The sequence below is a fragment of the Poeciliopsis prolifica genome, unplaced genomic scaffold (assembly GCF_027474105.1).
Source record: "Poeciliopsis prolifica strain line A6 unplaced genomic scaffold, Auburn_PproV2 SCAFFOLD023, whole genome shotgun sequence".
NCBI classification, from domain to species: Eukaryota; Metazoa; Chordata; class Actinopteri; order Cyprinodontiformes; family Poeciliidae; genus Poeciliopsis; species Poeciliopsis prolifica.
In genome coordinates this window covers 6,272,807-6,297,532 of record NW_026562398.1, presented here as the reverse complement: position 1 = coordinate 6,297,532, position 24,726 = coordinate 6,272,807, and the positions used below count along the sequence as shown (strand labels likewise).

General features: G+C 40.8%; 1 protein-coding gene across 7 annotated transcripts in view; it reads right to left on the bottom strand.

The window, feature by feature from the left end:
- The window catches only part of camta1a (calmodulin binding transcription activator 1a), a 366,205-nt gene that overhangs the window by 74,892 nt on the left and 266,587 nt on the right, over positions 1-24,726 (bottom strand). For 6 of the 7 annotated variants that reach the window (XM_055045992.1, XM_055045985.1, XM_055045986.1 and 3 more), the window contains one exon: positions 2,821-2,892. The exons of the other annotated variant lie outside the window; for it this stretch is intronic. In XM_055045992.1, coding sequence (XP_054901967.1) covers positions 2,821-2,892 — 72 coding nt within the window. The remainder of the gene's footprint in view (positions 1-2,820; positions 2,893-24,726) is intronic. 7 annotated transcript variants of the gene reach the window in all.

The window sequence follows — 24,726 nt, the reverse complement described above, 5'->3', positions numbered from 1 at the left end:
CCCCATGATAACTCTGGAGGAGTTGGTGCACAAAGCCCAAGTGGGAGAATATGTTGACAGAACAAGTATTGGATGCAATCCAGAAATCTGGTCGTCTTTGCAGTTTTACACAAAATGGGCAAAAGTCAGTTGAAAAAGACATAAAGAAACAGACTGCTGAAACTGCAGCAAAGAAGGTGAATCTGTTATATAAAATCCCATTCAAAAGTTTTAAAGTTGAAGGTTGTAATGACACAAAATATGAAACACTTCAGTGGATGTAATTGTTATGCCACAGAACCGGGTATTTAAATTTGTGGAGCAAATTTAAATCACAATCTTCACAGCTAATTACACAGGTGGAGATGTAAGAGAGTTAAAAGAACTGAACGTTTTCTTTCGAAGATCACTTAACAACCTTTCCAATAAATAAAGCTAGATTACTTTTTAATAATACGCTGAAAATATAATCAAGTGGGTACGTGTATAATAAAGAAAAAAAATGCATAATTAATTTTGCACAATGAAAAAAGAAAAGCTTGGAAGGGGACCACATAGCACGAAAGAGGAGCTTGTGAAGTTTGGTCTGCGTTGTTACTCTGATTATTGTTTTTATGATAATGTGGATTTTCTTCTTTGACCATTTTCCCTTTAAAGTAATGCTATGTATAATCCGATTTTGAATAAACAAAATAAAAATAGTTAAAGCACAAATTTAATTTACTTCTGAATAAAATTTGTGCATCACAAGAAAACACCCACCATTCAAAATAACTATTTTTTTCCCCATCAAGAAACCTATTGAGAGGCATAAGAAAAACTGTTTTGTTTCCAATTCACACAAACACTATTATAAGACTTTGATTATATGTCCTCAGTTTAGTCTGAATGATAGTTTTTCCCTGCATTTGTAAAAGCAATGACAAATTGTTTTTCTGTGAAAACCTGTGTTCCTGAGCCAGTGCTGTAATTTCCACTACAAAATCAGGTTCCTTTTAATGCAGTGCTGCCTGAAGGCGAGAAAATCACAACTATGCAGCATCGTTGTGTGGCTTTTTTTCTTTTTTATCTTTTCCTTTGAGTATTGAGATTTCTCTGGATACTCTGAATTTTTTTATGAATTGCTGAAACGTAGATATTGAAATCCTCCATTTCTTTGCAATTTTACATTGGGAACATTTATCTTAAATTTTGCGGTTCATGTTGTTTATTCTGCTACGTTCATGTTGTTTCTCCACTTAGGAGAAATATGTTTGATCTGTGTCACATTTTATCACATTACACATACAAACATTAGTTTTTGTGACAGAAATGCATTTCTATTTCCCCCAAGTTTCACTTGGAAAATAACTCAAACTCAATCAGATTGAATTAAGAACATCAAGGAATAAAACTTCAATAGACAAATAGATTTAGAGCTGGACTCTGTTAAATTTCCACCATATACATCTGGCATCTGACCTTTAAAGCTACATTTTTATCTTTGACCAGATCTCTGCTGTGTCCCCTTCGCAAGCAGAACTTTTTGTGTGTTTCTTTCAACAATGACCTTCATTTTGCCATACTGTCAACAGATTTAAACACCAGAAATGTGAGTTAATCCAGAGTTACCACGGCTCTGCAGGAAGCTTCTCTGTTTTGTGCTCTCCTTGCCTGACCTGTCAGATTATGTGGACGGCTGTGGCTCGACAGGTTTGCTGTCGCAAAAAAACACTTTCCATTTTTAGATAATGGATTGAACATTATCAATCCATGAAGGATTGAGTTTGTATTTGGCAAAATATGTGTTTTGCCATATTTTTTTGAGTAAAAAAATAAAGACAAAAATAAAATAAAACCATGTATTAAATTGCACAAAATGTTATGCCATTGATAAATATTGTGATTGAAACATTTCACTTGCTCTTCTTTTTTGTAATAATCACTTTGCCCCCATAACTGCAAAGCTTCAGCAACACTGTCATTAACACTATATATCAGGAGCCGTTTGCCAAAAACATTGATAACTCGTAGCAAGTGAATTAATAGCCTTTAAAATATAATAGTCTTCAACATATTCCATCAAAGCAATCATTTTCGGCTGTGATTTTGTACATATTGCTGTTGGAATGATGATCGGTTTTCAATGCATTGTGCCGCTCTTTTGTGCTGTGCTGGTCGATCACATAACGTCCCAATAAAATATACCGAATTTGCGACAGAAGAAGAAAAACTTGAAGGGATTTGAACACTTTTGAAATGCTCTATAGACATCGAAAGTCTGGGGGACCCATTGGCTCCATAAACTCCTATTCTTGGTGAATGCGCTTACACACTCTTAAAGCTGTGTGTGTCAATGGCTGTATCATGCACCCTCCAACTGTAATGGCTGCCATGCAAAGGGGAGAACGATGAGATGTATTGGAAGGTGATCAAAGGGCTGCTATTTACAACCACTCTCGGGCTGCAGACTTGACGACCAACGGTAAGCACACTGTACTATACAGGGAAGCTCTTCCATCAGGCTTTTACTGCCCATCACCGCAGCTGTTAGGCAGGGGAGATGGCAAAGCTTTTAGTGGACTGAGATACCGTCCTGCTGGACGGCTTGTATGGGCAATGCCATCAGAAAAGAGAATGACTGGGAAAGATAAGGGAAATGGAGGCCAGGGAGGGAAAAAGGAAGGAAGAGAGAGGGAGGTGGAGAAGGAATAAGTTGATGCCTGCCTGCTGGCTGTCAAAGGTAAATGCTTTGGCTTAATAGAAACTGATATCCGGTGACTCATTCAGGTTTTTGTGGATGGGGGAGGTTAGGGAGAGTCAGGGAGTTAAATAAAGCAGGAGAAGAGGAGGAGTCCTTACCTGGAGCAGCCAGTAGCACCTGCGGTGGAAGGTGGGGATGATAGAGGAGTGGACATAGCAGCCATACAGACACTGAAAGGAGGGCAGAGAAAAGGAGAAAGGGGGACAGAAAAAAAGTGCATTACATTACAGGTAGAAGAAGGCAAAGGTTTGACCTCTCAGCCGACCGTGACACCTGTGATTTTTGAACCCACAACCTTTTCCCTCTACTTTATAACTCCCACTAGAACCATTGTTCTTGAAAACAAAGACAATGACCTCGAGGCAGACAGGGGGTGATATTCACCAGTGAACTCCTCAGTACCTGCTCCTGACTCCAATATTTTATTTTTCTTCATCCACTTATATCCAGCACTTCCCCTTTAATGAGCTTTTGTTACCGTAACTTGTTATAGAGAACTTTGTTTCCAAAATAGTAATTACAAGATCCGATATCTTGTCGGCAAAGATGCATGAAACCCTTACAAAAGGTGTTTCTTTTTTTGTTCTATCTGCACAAGGATACAATGATGTTTACGAGCCGAAGGTGTTGGCAGGTACTGTCAGCTTCCACCCAAGAGCTGGATCATGTCATTATTTTTCGGTTGTCTCTGTCAAAGCTACAAAAATCATTATTGTCCTTTGTAAACTTTGCACCACCAGCAGAATGCTTTCAACCACGGAAAAATACAACATCTAATTTATAGAAGCGTCTAACATGGCATCACAGCAGCAATGTCGTGGAGAGGCATTAAACATACAAGATCTAAAGAAGCTTGTCCCCGCCTGTGCCTCATCGGGTTTGAGGATGTGCAACATTTTCAGTGATGCAGTATGACTTGTTGTGGATGCCCCAGTAAAGTTAATTATTGTTCAATTAAAGTAAAGTCAAGTTAAAGTTGGACTTGTTAGATGATTGCACTCATCAGCATGCATACCATGTGAGCTTTTGCCTTTTAATGATGCACTTGAACAATTCTTTCTTTCAAGAGAGGAATGGATATGCGGCGTACAACATTTCAAAGTTGTCTCGAGTTTGAATTCATTATGGATTTTCTCCCATCCACACAGGGTCAAACGTATGCATGGAAGGTCAGATATACACATACACGCTACTCATTTCTGTTCCTTGATGTCAATAAGTTTCTGACATATCTCTATCTGGACATTTGACCACACGTCTCATGTGAAAAGAAACCATGTTAAATGTTTTTTTTCTTTGCATAAATCTGTCTTTTAAAACCTGTTTTTACAGGTTGAGTACAGATGAGGTTGGGACCATAAAAGCCTAATATTCGACAGCTTTCATCCATCCAAAGCCAGCTGTTGTGTGTGTTTTAGACAGCTGGTCTTTATCTGATTCTTGATTTTAGATCAAGTTAAAGAATTTTGTGCAATGTACATGTACCAGTGGCACAGAAACAGACTCTTGACATGATGCTACCACCACCAAGCTTGACACATTTAAATGTTTCTTGTCTCTTTCTCATATTAGTCATTCCTCTTGTTCATGTGGGTGGATGCACATTTCTGTTGAGCTTTATGGAGTCAATTTAGTGATTCTTTTCTGGGCTCAGTCCATGATGACAACATTACTATTACAGCAGTTTCCAAGCTTGAGCCTTAGTTGTTTCTGGAAACGTTTACTAACTTTCTTTACTAGAAAAGGTTTTCCATAAAGACAAGAAAAGAAATATGACACATTTGGATTTTGAATTTAATGAGGCATTAAAATTCTCCTCTAAATTGATTTAAATCCTGTTTGAGATTAGAGATCTGATTTTAAATGAATGCACCAAATTCATTTAAGATGCAAGTAAGTTTTATTGCCAGATTTAGAAAAAAAAAAAAAGTTGAACATTTACCCCCTTCTTTACAAAAGGGGGTAAATGTAAATATTGAAACCTGCATATAAACATTTTGACCATGAGTTGAGTAGAAATAATTTATGTGAAACTTGTATAGCAAGTTCTTATTTTAAGACAATTATCACACACTGGAAAGAAATAAAATTAGAATTAAAAGACAAAGATTATGAGTGTATGCAGCGTGAAGGAAGATCTCAAGTTTGCTTGTTTTTTAAACAGTGATTAATTATAATAATAATAATAATTGAAAAAAAAAAACAACTGTTTACATTGGCCCAGTGCTGCTCGAGTTTTATTCTGCTTGGAAAGAACTCTTAACAAATTCACCCTGCTGAGAAACCCAGAGCATAACTAAAGCACAGTGTTATTAATATCCTTATCGTAAACAGATAATACTTCGTCTCGGGGCTCATTACTGTGGAAAGAGCAAGGCAGGGCTGATAACGCCCCCTGGTATCTGGCGAAGAGGCCAGGAGACATTCTTCAGCAGCCAGAAGGAGAGGTGAGTGCAGTAAAGCATCACATACCGAGAGGTGGAGCAGAGCTGCATTCTTCCGTCCTCTCTCCTTCTCAGTCCCTTGTTAGATTCACAGTCCTGACCCTGAATGACCTAATGGGAAGGCTATACTTTTTCCTCATTTATAGCAATCTACAATACTTTACCACTGCTCAGCTATTACCTGGTCAGTTACAGGCCACGGAATCATCATACAGGGAAATTAGTTCAAAAGCAGCCAAGAAGTTACAAAGGAAAACAAAGATAATTATTTGCCATCCCAAATTTCTGATTTCAGTCCCTTGAAAATTTGTGGGGGGGACAAACCAGCCTTAGCTACATCAGGGATATATGTTGTAGCATGCAATCTTTGCAAATGATTTGTTTTTAATTGTTTGCTAGGCGAATTTGGTTGTTTCAAAAGCAAAGTTTGTCCAATATTTTTGAGAAATAGATCAAGCAGGCAGGTTGAGAGAATTGAGTGATTTCTTTCAATTATTGATAAGAAATCACTACCTGCACTATATCATCATGTACACATATGCACACAGGTGTAGTCTTGTCTTCCACACACGGACATGCACACGGAGACACTAACCTGAGCTTCAATATTCAGCAGCTGTACTGTACGTGTTCAATAAGTTGAGGTGGGTTTCCTGGGGCGCTGGGAATGAGTAGGCAGCAGAGGCAAGGGGACAGGCACCGTGGGAGGGATGAGGGAGAGTGTTTTAATATTGGGATGGTGGGCTGCATTGCTCGGAGGACCGAATGATAAATAGATGCCTTGAAGTGTTCTTTGTGCTTGTCTTGTTTAATTAAAACCTAGTTAAAATGAGAAGGGATCGCTGAGGTGGATAAACATTGATTTGCCAACATCAAACCCTCTGATGAATGTACGGCTCCAAAGGGAAGGCAAACAGATGGAAGGACGCATAATGACGTGAAGAAAGTGCTTACAGATCTTAGAGATACGCGCATTTATGTGTGCGTCCAGCTCATTCACAAGAAAACAATTCACAGACGCCATCAGCCCTTTCTGGTTCTCCAGGTGTTCCATTGTTCTGTTCACACCTATTTGTTTGCTGATTTCAATACCACCCAAAGTGTGTTTGTGAGAGTTTGAGAAGCTACGCTCCTGCAGACTGCCTCATTTTCTTATGTTTTTGCTGAACCCTCATCTATTACAGCTGCCTGGTATAGGATGTATGCCTCCTCCCACTCCTATAACTCTACCATCCATTACTCTACGCTGGTGTTGGACAGAGGATTCCTCCCACAACCAGAGTAAAGCGAACATCAAGTTACAACCACCACAGCTACACACATTTGTACTTTGCAGCTCAGTGACTATTTATGTCATAAACTGGGCTTTCTGAGCTTTCAAGGGATTTCTGATGCAAGTGCTGTACACTGATCTATGAGGCCTTAAATAGTTTCACTACTGTCATGTTCTGCAACAGTTTTGGGAAAGGTGCTTACAAGCAGAAATGCCAACGTTTTCTCTTCGGCACTTAGCATTATGTGCCAACACAAATGCTGATATGCCAAACTTGCATTTATTTTGACGGCAAATATGGAATAGCAAACCTTTATGGAGTTAATTATGATCAATTGCACATTTACAGCAAGTGAATTTAATGTTGGTGGCCTACTTAACTTATTTTATGTGCTTTGATTTGCTTGATTGATGATATTATTGATCAAAAGCATAAAATCTGGGTTCCTTCACATTTTTATAGCAAAGTATGTACATTTATAGACAAAGATTTTCTGTTTCCATGGATCTCAGTCAATTCAAAACACAGATGCCTTTAGCTTTGCTACTCTGCATAATCTTTGCACGGATAAAACATTAAACGAGAAAGAAAGCTGACTCTTAAAAAAAAAAACCTAAGTAAAGGAAAAAGGCACTTAAAATGTTTTGTATCCCCAATTCTGGCTCCTGAGCAGTTACTCACAGATCAGGGTTAATATTGTTCTAGCCTTGAGCGCTTGGCCCCCTGAGAGTGACCTGCAGCTGGACAGTATGACGCCGCTTTGACATGCTCGACACGACTGACAGGTTTCCTGGCGCAACAAGCCTAAGTGACTGGGGTGAATGGAGGAGTGAATAAATTAGCCCCGGGGCTGCTCTTCTTCCCCTCTTTTTGCCCCCATTACTCAATGACACAAAGCGGCATGGCAGACAAACAAGCAGCTTAAAGCGTAACAACAGTTGAAGCTGTCAGTGCCAATATACAGTAGACATTAAACAAAACGCCAGCCTGGGAACCTTTTACTAGTTCACCATTTCTAAGGTCTTAAGCACAAAAACAATCAGAGGAGCAACGAATAAAGTTGTAGTTATTAAATCATAAACCCACAGTGTTGTGTTGCATCATGCATATTCATGAAATATAATTGACACAACACAAAGTAGAGCATAATTGCAAGCGTGGAAGGAAAATTATTTAATACGTATTTTTAAATGCAGTATTTAAATTCAATCCCCTTTACTGTACTATGCCTAACTAAAATCCAATGCTATAACCTTCATAAGTCTGACTAGATTCCACCTGTCTGTACTTTTTTGCTTATGTAGCTTACTGTTTTGTGACTGCACTTTGATTTTAACGTGAGCAACGAAAACCAAAGTCAAATTCCTCGTTTGTGCCCACAGACCTGCTGAATACAGCTATAAATCTGCCAAGATGTGACTGAATGGCTGAAATGACAGTAAGAGTAACAGGAGTATTAATCATGGAAGGAGAAAAGAGGCTCATGATAACTCTGGAGGAGCAGCAGAGACAATCTAGCGACACAATATATTAGTTTGCAGCTTTATGGAAGACAGTCAAGAAGAAACCTGTGTGTTTGTAGTTTGTCAAAAGCTTTCAAAGGGAGCACATCAAAAACAATTATCTGACAGGAACGGGACAAACCCACATCAACGTAAATACTTAAGTATTTGTGTTACACTAGTGACATCATGTTGATGGTGAGAGTCAACAATGTGAAGGTCCAGACCGAAATCACATTGACAATTTCTGGGAAAACTTGCAAACTGTTGTTGAGAAACATTCACCATCCAACCTGGCTGATGTTTTGTCAATGTTTTTTGGAAATAAGAAATGAAAAAAAAATAAATAAACCAATGTGCTCGCAGCAATATAACTGCTACCAGCTGCAGTGAAAGGTGGCTTCCTAAAGCGTTGCCTTAGGATGCTTCAGAAAGTGGTGATAGGCATGAATTATTTTCCCTTCACTCCACAACGACACTCCACTTCATGTCGGTGTGTCACGAAAAATTCACATGGAACACAATCAAGTACGTAATGTGACAAAATGGGGAAAAGTTTAAGAGCTACAAATCCTTTTGCACGGCACAGTATATAAACCAACACCCCCATATATGCACTGCTCATCAACCCCAAGCACTTATCAGTAATTCAAAGCGCATATCAGTTGCTGGTGTTTCTCCTGCTTTCTGCATGCTGAGCGTCTGGGTGACAAAGTGACGGCAGAAGAACCATTATTTGCTGTCTATGGGCTGTGACAGATGACAGCACATTGCAGGGCAAGCAATTAAACAATAATTATACACACATATTCTCTCATAAAAACTGCACTTTCCCAGCGTGTAATTTAGAAAATTTTCAGTTCATGTGGTATGAAGACATTGAAAAAATACATGTGGTCTCTGACACATTCATTCACAAATGCAAACGCACGAACACGCAAAGACGCGGTGTCGCTAATCTGAATGTTTTGTTAGTGTGCTGTCGTGTGCAAATGAGACACAGAAAAATGATTTAGAACAGTTAACAGCATAATTCACAAGAAGTATGACCATAATGTATTTATTTGCTGTCAGTCCAGACAGCATGAAAAAGGAGGTACAGCACCGCATGTCCTCATGGAGCGAATTCATTATGCATTGTCACTTAAGCAAGTGGTCAAGGCGATGAAACGGTGATGAGGCCCGGTGAAAGGATATTACTTCCTGGACTCGACGTGTCCACTCTACCCTCCTCTTGGGGAGTCATCTTGAGAAGAGCTGGATTGCAGTTGCACCCAGGGCAAACAGTTTGATTAAAATAAAGCCTTCAGATACAGAGCCAGAGCTGCTTGCTACCTGTAAGGCCTGTGGAGGCTACTGCCACATCCAGCCTGGAAAACTCGGTGCCCCGACGATGTTGCGCTTACATTTATCTATCAGAGCTGGCAGGTGTCAGACACAGCCAGAGATGGGTTTGTAAAATGAAATGTTGGTTAAGGCAAAGCTGGCAAGTCAGTTAGAGGGAGACTGAGGGAAGGGAAACTCTCTCATTAGACCATAATGATGTGTGAAAACAGTCCTAATCAGAGCGTGGCACCTTATTTATGCTGGCAATTTGCTGTTTTCCTGCCGTGATGCAAAAATTCCACTGTCAGAGGCTGCGGCACATCTATCTTTGGGTTGACTGTCAGTCCCAGAAGGAAAAGCATACATGCTTTGTTATTATTAGTACACAAATAAAAAGAATAGCTAGTTTAACTTTTTACCACCCTCCCTCCCCCCAAAAAAGACACACTTTTTGCTAATTTGGTTCTTCCAAGGACAGTTCTCCACTTTGAGACATATTTGACTTGTGTCCTTAGTCAGCATTTGTTCCAACACACTGCCACTCAGGATATAAATATTCTCCATTAGATATTGTGTAAATTTGTCAGAATTCACTGGATCGAATGACTTGATTTGAACCATTACACATTTGTTGAGATGGACATCCACCTGGTAAAGTCACTTCATTAGAGGTAATGTATCATTTTGTGTGTGCGTGTGTGTGCATATGTCTGTTCACATGGATGCCTGGGGCAGGTAATACAGCCTGGGGCGCAGCAGCATAAATAGAGCTCACACTGCAGCCAATCAGACGGCACTATCAAACTCTATCCGTGAAGGCAACGCAAAATCCATATACAATAGAGATTCATGAACCATGCAAAATTCAAACCAGCCTGGCCATCGACAGCATCCATGATGACTATTGATCAGCCCACGATTTCTGGCTCTAAACAGATGTGATTGGATGACTTACCGCAGAAAAGTGCCACTTCCAGTTTGGAGGATGAGCTCATTTTCTACTGATACCATAATCCTCTGTATCTCACCTGCTGTCTTTACAGTCAATACACTCTGCTGTACTCTCTCCGATCGTTCGGCGGGAATCAAATTATCCATAGTGTCTGGTAGGGTGGCACTATGCCCAGAATGCCTATAATATGCAGGATATCGCTTACATTTTGATTTAGAGAGAAATGGGTAGTTCTGGAATGGCCCAGTGGATCTTAAACTAGCTACTGCCTCCCTTTTTTAAAATAAATTCTTCTTTTACATGCCTTTAAATAGGCTACAACTTGTGGAATTGTAACAGTATAATTTTTCAATGCATCTCCAGACTGAAGAAACGGTTGATGAGACATTATACATAATAAATCAAAGGAAGCTTAGATTTATCTCCCCAGTCTTCTGCATCAGACTAGCTGCAGCCTCTAAATCAGTCAAAACTGAGCAAGCTACAAAATGAATCGGCAAGCTGCTCCTGAGCTGAAAGGGGGGCAGAAAATGGAGAACAAACCTAAATTCTTCAACAAAGCAAAACAAATGGCGCTCAGGAATGAAAAGGGATGTGTTATGGAAATGATTGGCCCTAAAAATAGAAAGCTCATTGTAAAATAAACAGAAACGTTTGATAAACAGGCTCAGAGGAGGAGAATTAATTAGCCACGCTGGACATGTAAACACCGCCATACATCAAGTTCAAAAGGAAAACAATAACAGGACCGAGGCAGATTGAGAGAAACCCCTGACCACTTGTAGCGCTAAAAACGTAATTTTGTTCCACTTCATTTCTGGAGAGCAGAAAAAAAAAACAACTAATTAAGAACAAAAGAAAGGGAAGGCATTTCAGGCTTTCAACAATAAAGTTGCTGGGAGATTTTTATTTTGCTGCAGGAAAAAAACACGAGGAGTATGAGAGACAGAGAAGGGGAACAGAGAGATATAAATGATGGACAAGGGGGTAAGGAGCTTACGGTCATGCTTCTGTACATGCAAGAGGAGGCTTGCGCACAAGCCCATGAACGTCTGTCTCCCTGACTGAAGACACAGTGTCTGTTGATGCTAATGCTAGCCAGCTGGGCTCTCCGCCAAAGGCATTAAGTGGAATCGAATTCCACCAAACTAGCTTTAATCAGCAGGTTTTAAGGTTAGAATTACTTTCCCTCTCCACCAGCCTGCTGGCCAAGGTTAAAGCAGACACAGACAGGGGCTGGGCGGGCTCAGTTAATGGCTCTATGCCGTGTGCCACCATTCGCCAACATGCGAGGACATACATACAAAAAGGTGTACTGACAGCAATGTCAGAAAACAAATAAGTTAACAAGAACGGAAAAAAAAATAGAGAAAACAACCGTCTCCTTCAGAAATCACACATTTTATGCAACTATACTTCTATCAATATGACAGATAAAAGAATACTGTTCTTAGTTATGTAAAATGTGAATGTGTGTGTTCACAAACCACTCAAAACCATGTTTTTAAAGTTGGGATTAAATTCATTTCTTCCTATTTGAGCAAATTGAGGCTGAGAAACATTTCAAATCTAAAGTAGAATTAAATTCAACTAATTCTTTATTTTAAACCTTCCTTCCCTTCATTGCAGTTTTGAATTTTCAAATTACTTTTATAAAAAGGAGATTATAAATGCATAATAATTGCCATTGACCTTTATTGGAGTCACATAATCACTTCTTTTTCTGTAGACTATATTATAAAAAACTATTTTGAATCACCAGTAGTTGTGAAAACAAATTGTCCTAAATGTAGGCATAGACAGATCTATAGGTGGGAAAAAATGTGCATTAACAGGAGGGTCATTAAATTTGCAAAAGTTTGAAATAACTAAGGGATGAAATAGTCTTTGTGTCCCTATATTGCCCTTAAGTGTGTGTGCATGGTTTGTCCTTTGTGTACCTGTTTTAACCCATCATGTGCTGGCGACCTATCCCAGGTGTAACCCCACTTCTTGTCCAATGCCTGCTGGAGAAAGGCACCAGCCACACAAGCGTGCAAAGACAATGCATAGATCAACACGATAGGAATCTGACACATTTTGTATTTTCATGTGTTTTTGCAAGTGTTACTGGAAACGGATGGATGTTTCAGCATTTGATTTCTTTGTGTAATGTATGAGAATCATTCTTTTCAATGGAAAAAAAACTGACGTGTTTAACAAATATCTCCAGAGAAGTGAGGTCAGGACTTTTAAGTAAGGCAAAAAAAAAAAAAAAAATGTTGAGAAAGTAACACAAAAAAGAGAGTTTAAACAGCTTTTGCAGACGAGCAAATATGTCAGGCTGATTTCTTTTTTACACTTCACAAAGAGTCCAGTAAGGTCTGCCTTGACCTCAGCATACAACAGCAGTCAAGGCATTGATGCCTGTCAACAAAAGAAAGCTCGGGAAACCTTGCAGCTCTTCTGTCAGCTTCTCAAAAGTCAATCTGTGTCCTTCTATAGTACCCACACTGTGCACAGAGTCTTACACATGTAATGGTAAGAAACATTTCTTTTCCACTTTTTCCTTTTTCTTATCTTTCTTCTCTCCTTATTGACTTTCCTTCACATGGAAGAACATGGACTTGCTGCGGAGATGAATTACAAACTAAATCTGCAGCCATGCTACTACGGTCAGCATCAGCATTGTTAAGGATTGTTCTTTCCAAGAACAAAAATAACAATGTGCATTTTAGGTCTGAAAAACCTGTGAATGTGACAGATGAGACTTTATAATCTGATGCTAAGTTTCTACAGTGCAGGTCAAAAGGTGCATCCACTGACCATGGGCATGAATATTAATTGTGGATCTTCAGAGATGCATTCAAACCACATCACAACAATGCTGATGAATTTAGAAAATCTATTTGATGCACAAGTCATGATGGATTTGTTCTTATCCACATGGTTTTACATAATTATAAATAAAATGTTACCAATATTTGGTGAAAAGTTCACCTGCCAGTTGCAGAGAAACAACACACTGTTTGCACCGTTCACCAAACTTCTGGCAACAATTCTGACTAAATATTTAAATACTTAAATAGAAAGTCCATTTCTGTTTAATTATTGACCTGATTTAAACCCGTTTTGTTGTTTGTTTCAACTGTCCTAGATGACTTAATAAAGTTTCAACCATATGTTGATTTGAGATGAGAACTGAGATTTTTGAGTTTGTTTTGTTATTTCATCCACTTTGTGTAATGTACGAGAATCACTAGCAGTCAATTTTGTGAGCAGTGTCCTGCAGAGCAGGTTGGTGAATGGCGCTCAACTCTAGACACATTTACATGAGGTGAGAAGCACCAGAGTGTCAGACCTGATCATTCAAAGCTGTCTTTATGTACACATTTGGCCATGTGTGTATTACAGAAAATTCACAACCCATTCAAACTTGTGAACTCACTTCTTGCTCTTTGAAGATCAATGAAAATGTGTGAAATTCCACCTGAAAACCGGCTCCAACACAACCAAAATAAAAGTGCTCCTGCCATCAGTAATCATACAGACATTTCACTGGCACTGTATGCAAAAGATGAAACCGCAAAGATCGCTATCTTAAGACAACACTTCCTTATCGTCTCACCTTTGAGCTGACCTACAGGTCACCTGTCTGGAAAAGACACGCGAAAAATGTCTTGCAGCAAAGAGTAATGTGCATCTCTTAGCATTACAAGCTAGGTCAAATACGACAGGCTCTTCATTCCATTAAAAAGTTGAGTAATGGACACAGCACAGAGGTTGTAGAGACAAGGGGTCAGAGGTTACACTTTAGCTGTCATTTTTCAGTGGGCGCGGAAAACAGCTGAGTATGGGGAGAATTTCCTGGGCCTGATCTCTTAGTGAAACACAAATGCATGTGCTGGAGGATGGCCAAAGAGGTGTCGAAGCAGAATCCGTACACATGTACAGCTAAGAACAACAGGAGAGACGACTGCAGGTACAGACGTGTTCACGGTACAACAAAAACCCAACAAAAGGCAAACATGGTTTTTATTGTAATAACAAATTAGTAACAGCGTATCTTCGTGAGCCTGATTCTGCTTATTAAATTCCAATGGCAGTGTGTGAGTCTGTCAGACTGCTGATTAACCTTCACTTGTGTTTGAAAAAGGTAAGGATGGAAGTGTGCAGAGAAGGGGAGTGTGTCCTTTGCATTAATGAGAGCAAACATCAAACTTATAGTTTCTCCCCTAAACACACACACACACACACACACACACACACACACACACACACACACACACACACACACACACACACACACACACACACACACACACACATACGCATGCACAGAGGAGACCTGCTGAAGATGACGTCAGGGACCCGGCTTCCCTGCTGCGTATTATACCAGGCGGACGTGCTGCTTAATTGTGGGAGAGAGCTCAGATTTGTAATGCTGCACCGCTCTGTTAGGGCTGATTAGCAGACGCTCATGCCCTCTCCCCCCGCGTTGATCTATAGGCACTCAAAATTTCTAATATCTCCAGTGTAAGCAAGGAGGAGCTGAGAGGGACTGTAAATCATGACAGGTCCTACTGAGTGCAGGAGCGAAAAAAAGAAAGAGACGGATGGAGAGAAAGACTGAGAGTGAGTTATTGAGAAAAATATTCAGCCTGTATGGAAACATGAAGGAGGGAGAGGAACGGGGTGAGGGGGAGAGGCGGCAGAGCGCATATAGGTGGAGAGGAGCACACATCAAGGAGACATGAAAGAGTTAGGGAGGAGAGAAGAAAGAAAAGGAGAGGAGATATGATTACCAAGGAAACAGCAAGAAAAAAAATCCAGTCGGGGAGGAAGAGACTGAGTGTGTGGAGTAGACAAAGATGAGAAAGAGCATAGGAGGAAAAAAGGGAGTAGGAGGACTGAGAGACACAGAGACAGAGGGAGACGGAGAAAGGAGAGGATAGAATGAATGCTAACAGGGAGCCCAAACCCAATGCTGAGGCTTTATCCTTCACAGGCGGAGGAGCAACAATCGCAAACACATTTTCTCTCGCCCTGGCCCTAAGAGAGATAAAAAAGCAATTTGTATTCTATTCCTATTCAGCGTCGCTTGGCCTGTTTCTCTGCCTGCATATTTGTAAACACAGCTTTGTCAGAGCAGCTTAATCTTCCCAACACAAACACAGACTACAGGAAGGAGGGGCGAGGAAGGGTGAGTGGGGAAGAGCGGCGATGAGAGGGGGGATAGGGTTTGAGGATGAGGGGGAAAAAAAGAGAGAGAAAGTGAAAGGGGTAAAAGGGGTAAAAGGGGTGAGGAACGAAGGTAAGGGGACATTTGGGAGGCAAGTGAGGGGTCATGAAAGAAAACGGGAAAAAGACTTGTTACTGTCTGTGGTGCCTTATGATGTCCTCATGTCAACTGTGAAGGACCCAAACTTGTACTCACTCATTATTCTACCCACTGGAGTAAAGTTCAACAGGCTGGATCACTGAGAGAGCCAGAAGAAGAAAACCCATAAAACCCATCCTCATGGTATAGCCTGGATGTGACAGATGGAAGAGGTGGGCGCTTGTGCTTCTCTAACTGTCACCATGCTTAAATTAAGTGCTTAGGCTGCACATTCACCCTGACATCTTGCGTTCCAGGCCTGGACTTCCAAGCTTTCAGGGGAACCAAAGTGCACATTCTATACAGGCTAAATAACAGAGTCATGTGGAAGGACAATCACATCAATGCAACTGACTGACTATACACCCGCGCAGAGACAGAGAGAGAGACCCAGGCACAGATAGGGAGATGGAGAAAGAGAGGCGACTTGGAAGTGGTGATCGTCTGGGTGCACATTCGCTCACAGAGGCGTGAAATTAGGCAGAGCGACACCTGCCAATACGCATTGCATTAAAGCCCGCTAGGTTCACCCCGCTCTTCGGCCTCTCGAATCACGCCGCGAACTCTCTCATTCCCCCTCATTCTGCTCCACCCTATTTCAGATCTCTTCATTATGGCCCACAGCGCCCAATTAAAGACTGATAGCCACTCCATTCACTTCCAATACCGCATCGTGGGCGAGATGGTGCTACACTTCGGAGCGTGGCAACAACCCTCATCAGCTTCTGTGCAATTCTTTTCCTATTCACACTTTACAGACCCAGCTGCAGTTGCACGCCAAGGCAGCTGGATTAGCACAAGTGAGATTAGTTACCAACGTGACGTCAATCATGGAGGCACCGGACAGACAGCGGAAGTCTTATTCAAATGGACTCACGGTCTTTTGAATGCTTCCCATCCCGTTACATTGTGTCCACAAACCTTATGTACGTCACTGGAATTTCATGTGACAGAAAAGAAATTGTGCATGTGTGAAAAATCCATTCTGAGCAGTCAACTTCAAAAATACATACTTGAAAAATTAATTTCAACCAATTTCTTTCAGAAGTCATCTAATTAATAGATTCAATCACTGAGCAAGAGGAGCCCCAAACAGGTAATGAGTGCCAAGAATCCTGTCCTTTCTTCTTAAAACATATCTTTTTTGAATGGTCTGTGATATTTAAATTTTCCGAGACACTGAATTTACCTGTAAGCCACAATCATCAAAACCGCAAAAAATAAGAGCTTGAGATACTTTTACTCCATGTGTAATGAACATTATACAATATTTAATTTTATTGAGATTATCTAGTGTATCATCTACCGCTCTTCAACTCAAAACCTAAATAGTAATGGGTTCATCGTTATTTTTCTTGTAAGTCATGCAGCTTGTAGGGATTGAAATGAGGCTTTACTCCAAGCTGTCAGCTAACTGTCACGATCAAGTGTACACAGTATTGAGGCAAACTTGTTAACTTGGTTGCTTGTTTGCTGTGGCAGCAGTTTCAACAAGTGTGGATCCAAGACAACTTTCCTCTTTTGTGTAATATTTATCCGTCTGCATCCCATTGTAGATGAGTAATGCAGGCAAAAATCTCTAACTTCCCCAGAGCTCCTACTTGTGGCTATGCGTGTGCGTGTGTGCGTGTGTCGGGAGCCCTGCAGACAGAGACGCAGCCAAGAGACAGATTTGGAGAGACAGGGATTGCCACAAACAGACAGAAATGAGCAAAGAAAGACAGGGAGAACACGCAGCAGGCAGATGGGAGAGCCTGTGAGCCCCCAGGCAGGCCTGTGTTGAAGACTGTGGGGAGCGCGACTGAAGGAGACCGTATTATGTGCAGATTGTGAACGGGGGAGGAGGCTGGTTAAGGGCGTGAGGCGAGTAGACAAGAGAGAAGGAGAAAGACAGAATGAGGGAGAAGGAAAAAAATCAGCCAGTGAGCCAAAATGAGGGAAAGGAAAGCAAATGAAAAGTGACACTTTAATTCAGGGGGCTTCTTCTGGCTGAGTTATTATGAGATGTTTGTAAGCTGACTTGTTCATGCATCTCCTGGCCTTGTGCCTGACTCACGCTCGCTGAGGAGACCTGTGGCGCTAACCTGTGTTTATCTGAGCTGCACAGCAGGGGACAGCACTCTGCCACCATCCTCAGCTTTGATCCTCCCACTTTCACCATGGCTTCCCCCTCTGCCTCCCTCCTTCACTCTCTCCTCCACCCTCACCCGTATGTAAAATGTCTCTGTACCAATGCTCCTTTTGATATGGTCAGAGGCTCACTTCACTCTTAATTAATTGCCATTTCTATAATCTGGGAGGCAAAGGTTAGCTTTGGCTTTACAGACACACTTCTGAACACGGCACAGTGCCAGCGCTTCACATGAAGATAACGACCGAGAAGAGAGAGAAGCGAACTACATCAAAAAGAGCAAATCTGTGAGCATGAGAGCAAATGCACATGGAAATAAAGGAAGAGTAACGGGAAGACCGAGTGAGACGGACACAAACACACAGAGAGGAAAAATGGTTTTGGGACAGAAATTATTTGGCTTTCCAGCTGGGAAAATTTAGGTGTCTGAACGTGAGAACCTGACCAGGGTACGAGATTTAAACGACAAGAGGAAGAGAAAAAAAGAAGACCCATAAGGGCTTTTCCTTCGTTCAGGAGGCAGCTACAAAGCAGACAGATAAAGGAGACAGGCAGATAAAGGAGACAGACAAATAGAGGAAGAGCTGGAGCTGCACACAGCCAAGATGTGGCAGACAGGTACAACCTGGCAGCCAAAACAGACAAAGATGGGGGAGTGGGGAAAAAGCAGCTCTTAATGAAGCAAATTTAATCAGCCAGAAGGATGCACACAGCCTCCTTACACGTTCAATACAAATACATGTAGAGCAAGAAACACTAGAACAGGAATAGATCCATTTAGGAATATGGGGAACGAGCATGATGGGAAATGCAACAGAAGAGCAGGAATGGAAAAAGAACCTAGAGCAAAGTCACTGTGAACTAGAGAGAGAGGAAGAGACTGAGACAGACGGAGAAGGTGGTGGAGGGGGGTGGTAGTCAGCTGGAGTGCCGACAGGTCTCTGGAGGTTGTAATATATAGCAGCGTTTCAATCTCTCAACAGCAACTCCAGCACTCCTTTTTCATATCCTTCAACAGACTGAGGACGGAGAGATACGTCTGTCCTTCGGAGCCAAATCGGCATTCAGGATGATATAATGTGCACTTTTTTTGACATTATATCCCAAATCTGGATGGTTATTTGTAACTGGATGAGAGCGCCGTCCCCATTCTCTTTTGAGATCTCAAGGTTACCAATGGTAAAGAATAGATATGAATGCCCATGTCAGACACGTTTCTATGTTTGTCTTGTAATGTCTCCGCTCTCCCTGAGATCTCCCCGAGAAGCTCGAGTCCAATGCTTGATTTATCTTCTGCATGCACCATTAATCCAGCGACCATGCATGCCTCTGTCGAATAATTGATCTCTATGCTACTGTAACTAAATCCGTCAAAAGAGTGACATCCCACCTCCCTCCTCGATGCCTTCACTTCCTCTTTGGTTCTCTGGAAGCCACTGAGCTCCAGCATAAAACTCACGCTGCTCAAACAAGAAAATCTAGTTAGCATTTTTACACCTTTCGTGGTTAGCGGAGCTGTGGAGGAAAGGGGTTAGAGTTCGCTGGAGAGGTGGTGCGTCATTATGGGTGAGTGTGAGAACGATTCCACCACCAGAGGGAGTTTCGAGTTTATATTATGAAAGGAGGCCAGACCGATTGCAATAACACACAAAAGATTAAGATGATGTAGTTGACAGGGTAGTTTTAAAGTGCCAGATCCAAGCAGCAGTGACCTCTTGAGACGGTCAGCTCTGAGTTCTGTGTTTAGATCTCAGCAAACAGCTGCCTGGAACAGAAGGGGAACAATAACCCTTAATTTATGCCCAGCCTCCCTTCCTCCTTTTGCCTATCTCTTTGACTTGTTTTTGCATATTGCATTTAAAGTAATAAGTACAGTATCTCCTTGGATGCCACAGTGCTATAAATCAGGGGAAAATAGACCTGTCATCTTAGTAAACAACGCATGCGGCGAGTTATCATTAAAAAGAAAAGAGTTCTTGAGGACGCCTAGCCATGCATGAGGATGAGCGTTAGACCAATCTACCAATCTCCTTGGTCTGCCCTGAGTTTCAGTGAAGGTACACACAGATATGGTACAAGTTACACAACAGTAAGTAACTCTTATTTTGAATAGATTTTGTGTTGCAACATAGTTTCACAAAGAGTTTATTAGTTCATTAATTCATTAACCAACATTAAGAAATAAATGTTGGTTTGAAAAAAAAAAAAAAAAACACCAGTCCTATAGTTATTAACAATCCTCATTAAATAAATACAGCTAAAACACTTTGAAAACAAACAAACAAACAAAAAACAAACTTGTTTTAAGTAAATAGTTTCTTAATATTTATAGAACAGTTCCAGTTCTATTGGCAGATAAATTAAGTTATGATAAGACAATTTGCCCAAGTTAAAATAATTGCCAGATTTTTTATGAATATTAAGAAGTTATTTACTTGAAACAAGCTCCTAAATCTTGCTGATAAGTTGTTTTTCTCTTAATTCAAATAGGTCTGTCACAATAACAAATTTTGAGCAACTAATTGTCTCAAAAATTACTGCGATAAACGATAATATTGTTTGAAGACCATTTGATTTCCAGCCAAAAATAGATGCACTTTATTTTCAAAAGAACACCTAACACTGGTACTGATTAACAAAATAAACAAACAACCAAAAACAAAAATAAAATGGATTCTCAGTCTCCATTGAATAAAACCTAAACATAAAGCCAAAGTGGAAATAAATACTGCATTCAACCAAAAGAATGCAGATCATAAAGTCTGCCCTTCAGTAATAATTAAAATGACGTAGATAGTTTTGATTTATTGTGCCATTAATTGATTGGTTGTTTATCGCCACAGGCCTAAATTCAAGTGTACTAAGCTGTTTGTTCTCGAAACTAGACAGAAAATACTTTGTAAGATTTTGTATTTTTCTAATAAAGCAAAACGTTATGGCGAATGTTCTACAATGTTCCCCCGCAAATACGTAAAAACCAGGAATTAACTCTGAAAAGCCAGGACATTTGAAATAAAAATTGGATTTTCTTATGTAGGAAGCTTGTCTCTCAAAAGTCAATTCACATATTTTGGATCAACAGGACACTGTAGCAAAACCTTTGTCCAAATTGACTTAGAAAGGGCTAACTAGCCTCAAATAAACCTTTTTCAGTCAGTAGCAGGCCGAGAACAGATAGCTAACCTGTGAGGCCACCTGACAAAAGAGAACCTAAGCAAAGACCCAAAACTCTGTACAATTTAAAGAGAGTTTCCAAAGTGGAACCAACAGTGATTACTTTCTTTGTATGCATAAAATGTTCTAGAAGAAGTTTTGTCATATTGGCCAATGGGGATTGCACAGTATAACAGCAGGTTGCCAATAAATGTAGCCCCCATAATTCTGTAAAAAAAAGTGTACTCAAAAGATTTTAAAGCTTTTTATGTATCTTCACAAGGGGTTCCAAAAAGTGAGAAGGGTGCTATATAAACCTTAAAAAAAACCAGGAAGGGAGATCTAAGATTTTTAATTAGTTTTATGATCTCTACAAATAGCCTTCGCAGTCAGAAAAAGGCATCATGGGGGCTTGCTTGGGAAAGCTTTTGAAGCAAAACCTATCGTTAATATATGTGCATAGACATTCATATGTCAAACGGTTATTAAAGGAGAATAAATATGACCTTTTGTGCCGCAATTCAGACAGCAGCGGACGGAAAAACATTCTGCCCTTGTCTTTAAATGTGATGTGCAGTTATGCAGGGTAACTGTTCCTAAATATGCTGAAAATGTTGATTTCCCCAGAGCTTGAAGCACAGATAAAGGCTTCAAAAATAACATTCTGATTATGATATTTACACTATATTATGACTTCTCATGACAAATGGTGCACAATCATAGACTCATTCAATCATAACATGTTGGTCGAAGTGACATTAGTAAGATTTAGGTCAGTGCTCAGAAAATGAGCTCTGGATTCGATTGCAGAGACGACATTGTTCAATGTCACAACAGTGCCATGAAAATTTAGGATCATTTGTTATGTTGAGCTATCAATGTTTATGACAGTCAATCCATCCCCAAGTAAGCTGTACGTCAACCTTTGTGGCAGCTTTATGACACATGGATCACATGAAATGTCATGGAATGTCATCTATGTGTTTGCAAACGCCAGAGCACACGTGATGGATACAAGGGTCAGAGATAAAATCACAGTCTTTAACACATGTCTGCAGAGCAGAAGCGTTGGTGGTGATGTTAAACAGGCGTCAATGTTTCTGTGACCCTGTGTAAGGTGGCAGCTGGATGGCCTCTGGCAGCAATTTGCATGCTAAGCTGCATATCCCACTGCCGTCGCAGAGGTCCATCAGGTGTAACCAAGTTGAGGTTACGGGCGGCTCTTTGCACTCTCCTGGCCAGATGCGATTGGTTTGAATTCCCGTCATACGAGTGCACGCATCTCCTGGTTTTTGAGAAGGGAGTAAAGATGGAGAGCATGGAGGTCAGAAAAACAGGGAATGGAAAATTTACCAAAAGAGGGAGAAGGTAATAGATGGTCAAGAAATGTGGAATGTTCAAAGTAATTTTGAAAAGCATTCATACCCCTGGGGCTTATATTTAGCACAACTGGGCCACATATATCTGTGCTATTTATCTGGAATAGTACAAAATTCTAAAAAGGGCATAAATGATGAATGGTTTTTAAAGATTTTCAAATAAAAATATGAAATGTGTGATTTCTTTACACCAATACCTCTAACAGGAATCCACTGGAATAGACGCGTGGTGCCAAAAAACATGTAATGTGTGATACAAATCAAACAGTGTGCATCACCTTGAACACATCACCAATGAGTTAGACAAGGTGTTAACAGGATTATACTGTGAGAATAATTTTTTAATTTTCTAACAAGGACAAGGAAGGCAGTAGTAATTAATGAAACAATTGATACACACAGCAAATCCACGTGTAAACATGTTAATTTCAAACAAAAACAAGACTATGACAATCAGCAAAAAGTCAAGGATACAATGGAAAGGTTTAAGAAAATATACTCATATCAGAAGGACCTAGTAAAAATCCAACTGAGAATCTGTGGGAAGATTTTGAAACTGATCTCTGACCAATGTGACTACAGAAATGGCAAAACTGTGAAGCTGGCGATCGCAGCTACAAACTATTGTCTCAGAGAAGATGAATACAAATGCATGCCACACTTTTCAATCACAATATATTCTACCTTGTGGTGGTCACATATCTAAAAAAAGATGAGACAAGCTAAGAGGTGTAATAGGACAAAATGTGAATGAGTTTAGGGGGTATGAATACTTTGGTAAGGTTAATCTGCCCACCTGCTAATTTAATCAACTCGAGTTAACACTTAAAGTCAGAGTTCTTGCTCTGGTGGAGGATGACAGAGACTGAAACTATCTACTCTCAGTCCTGGAAGTTTCTCTAAAGAGGACACAGAAGCTACAGCCCATTAGCGCCACGAAAACACGCTATATCCCTGAGAGACACTTGATGAGAATGAAGATGGCCACATCTGTGTATAGCATGCCTACAAACAGGCCTCCAGCACTAGTTGTCCTATACACTAATAGGCTTCGGTGAGGCCGACAAAGTGCTGCGACTGCACTTTTAAAGTGGGTGGAATTACTCTGTTACTGAAATCGTAAAAAGGGGCATGTGTAGAGAGGGGGAAGAAATCTGAGCCTCAAGTGTATAACAGCTTGTCTTCTGAAAGGGAGAGCTCACACGCACTTGCATCTCCAGACACAGAAACGTGTCTTTGACACACGCTGACTTAATTAAATTTCCATTTCCATCAGATGTACATGCTTCATCTGACTCTGTCTTGTGATGATTTCATTCGTCCTGCCAGATAAGAGCCACTTGAGCTCCAGAATGCATGTCAGCCTCTGTCTGCAACTGCCATCCTTTAGACGTACTTGGTGACAGAGGGGCCCTGGATGTCATCGGCAGCCTGACATCCCGCAAAAGCTCCTCCCACTGTCAGGCCTCCCTCCCCTTTAGGCCTTTTCTTGAGAAGCCCCAGAGCTCCTGCCCTGTCTCATTATGTGGGCGAGATGTTTGTGGGTCTCTCTGTGTCATTCTGTCGCTCTGTCAGCTAGCATAATGCTTCCCAGTTGGCGCCCGGCTCCCTCCACCACCCCACCCCACCGCCCCACACACAGCTCGGTTCTGTTTGTGTGTCTGTCAGCGAGCCTGTCAGAATGGTCTTTTAATCCAAAACATTCATTTCCTCCACCACTGGATTCTTGTCACATTGCTCCAAAAAAGAGAGAGAGAGAGAAGGCACAAAGAGTGGCTATTAAAGTCTAGAGGGTGTCCACACTAATGCACGACTCAAATGTCACTCAATTTACAACTGACTGATGTAAATACAATACCTGGATTTGTCCATGTGTGTTTTCAATTTGTTCCCAATGCTGTGGGTAAAATTTAATTTAGTAGAGATATTTACACAACCAGATGACAATGGGGCATTGGGGAGTGCTGGTGAGAGTTGCCTTCCAGCCTGCAGATTAATAAAAGCTTGTGCAAAGATCCAAAGGATGACAAACAGCGAGAACTAACAGCACAAAACAACAGCGAAACAATCAGCTTCTTGAAAAGGCTTAAATGACATTTAATATATTTACTGGCAAACATAAACATAAATTGACACTGGGAGGCTGGGAGGAGTGAATACAATATCTGTGATTGCTATTACTGGCATAAGCAATGACAGCGCGCACTAGATTGGAGTGGTATATTGAATTTCATGTTCTTTGAAATGGAGTCTGAAATGTGAGATTTGTCTTTTGCCTCTGAATAGTTTCCACCAAACCGCCGCTTGCCTCTCCCCCCCCTCTTCACATACGCCTTATTCGCTCTCATTTGGAGACTGGCACATTCAGTTAACTAATGCAGGGGATACGGCAATGCTACACTATTACCCCATTTTCTCAATCGCCTGTCGAAGGAGTGGAACATCAGATGTGATTTGGGGATGCTTTCTTCTTGTTTCTGTTTC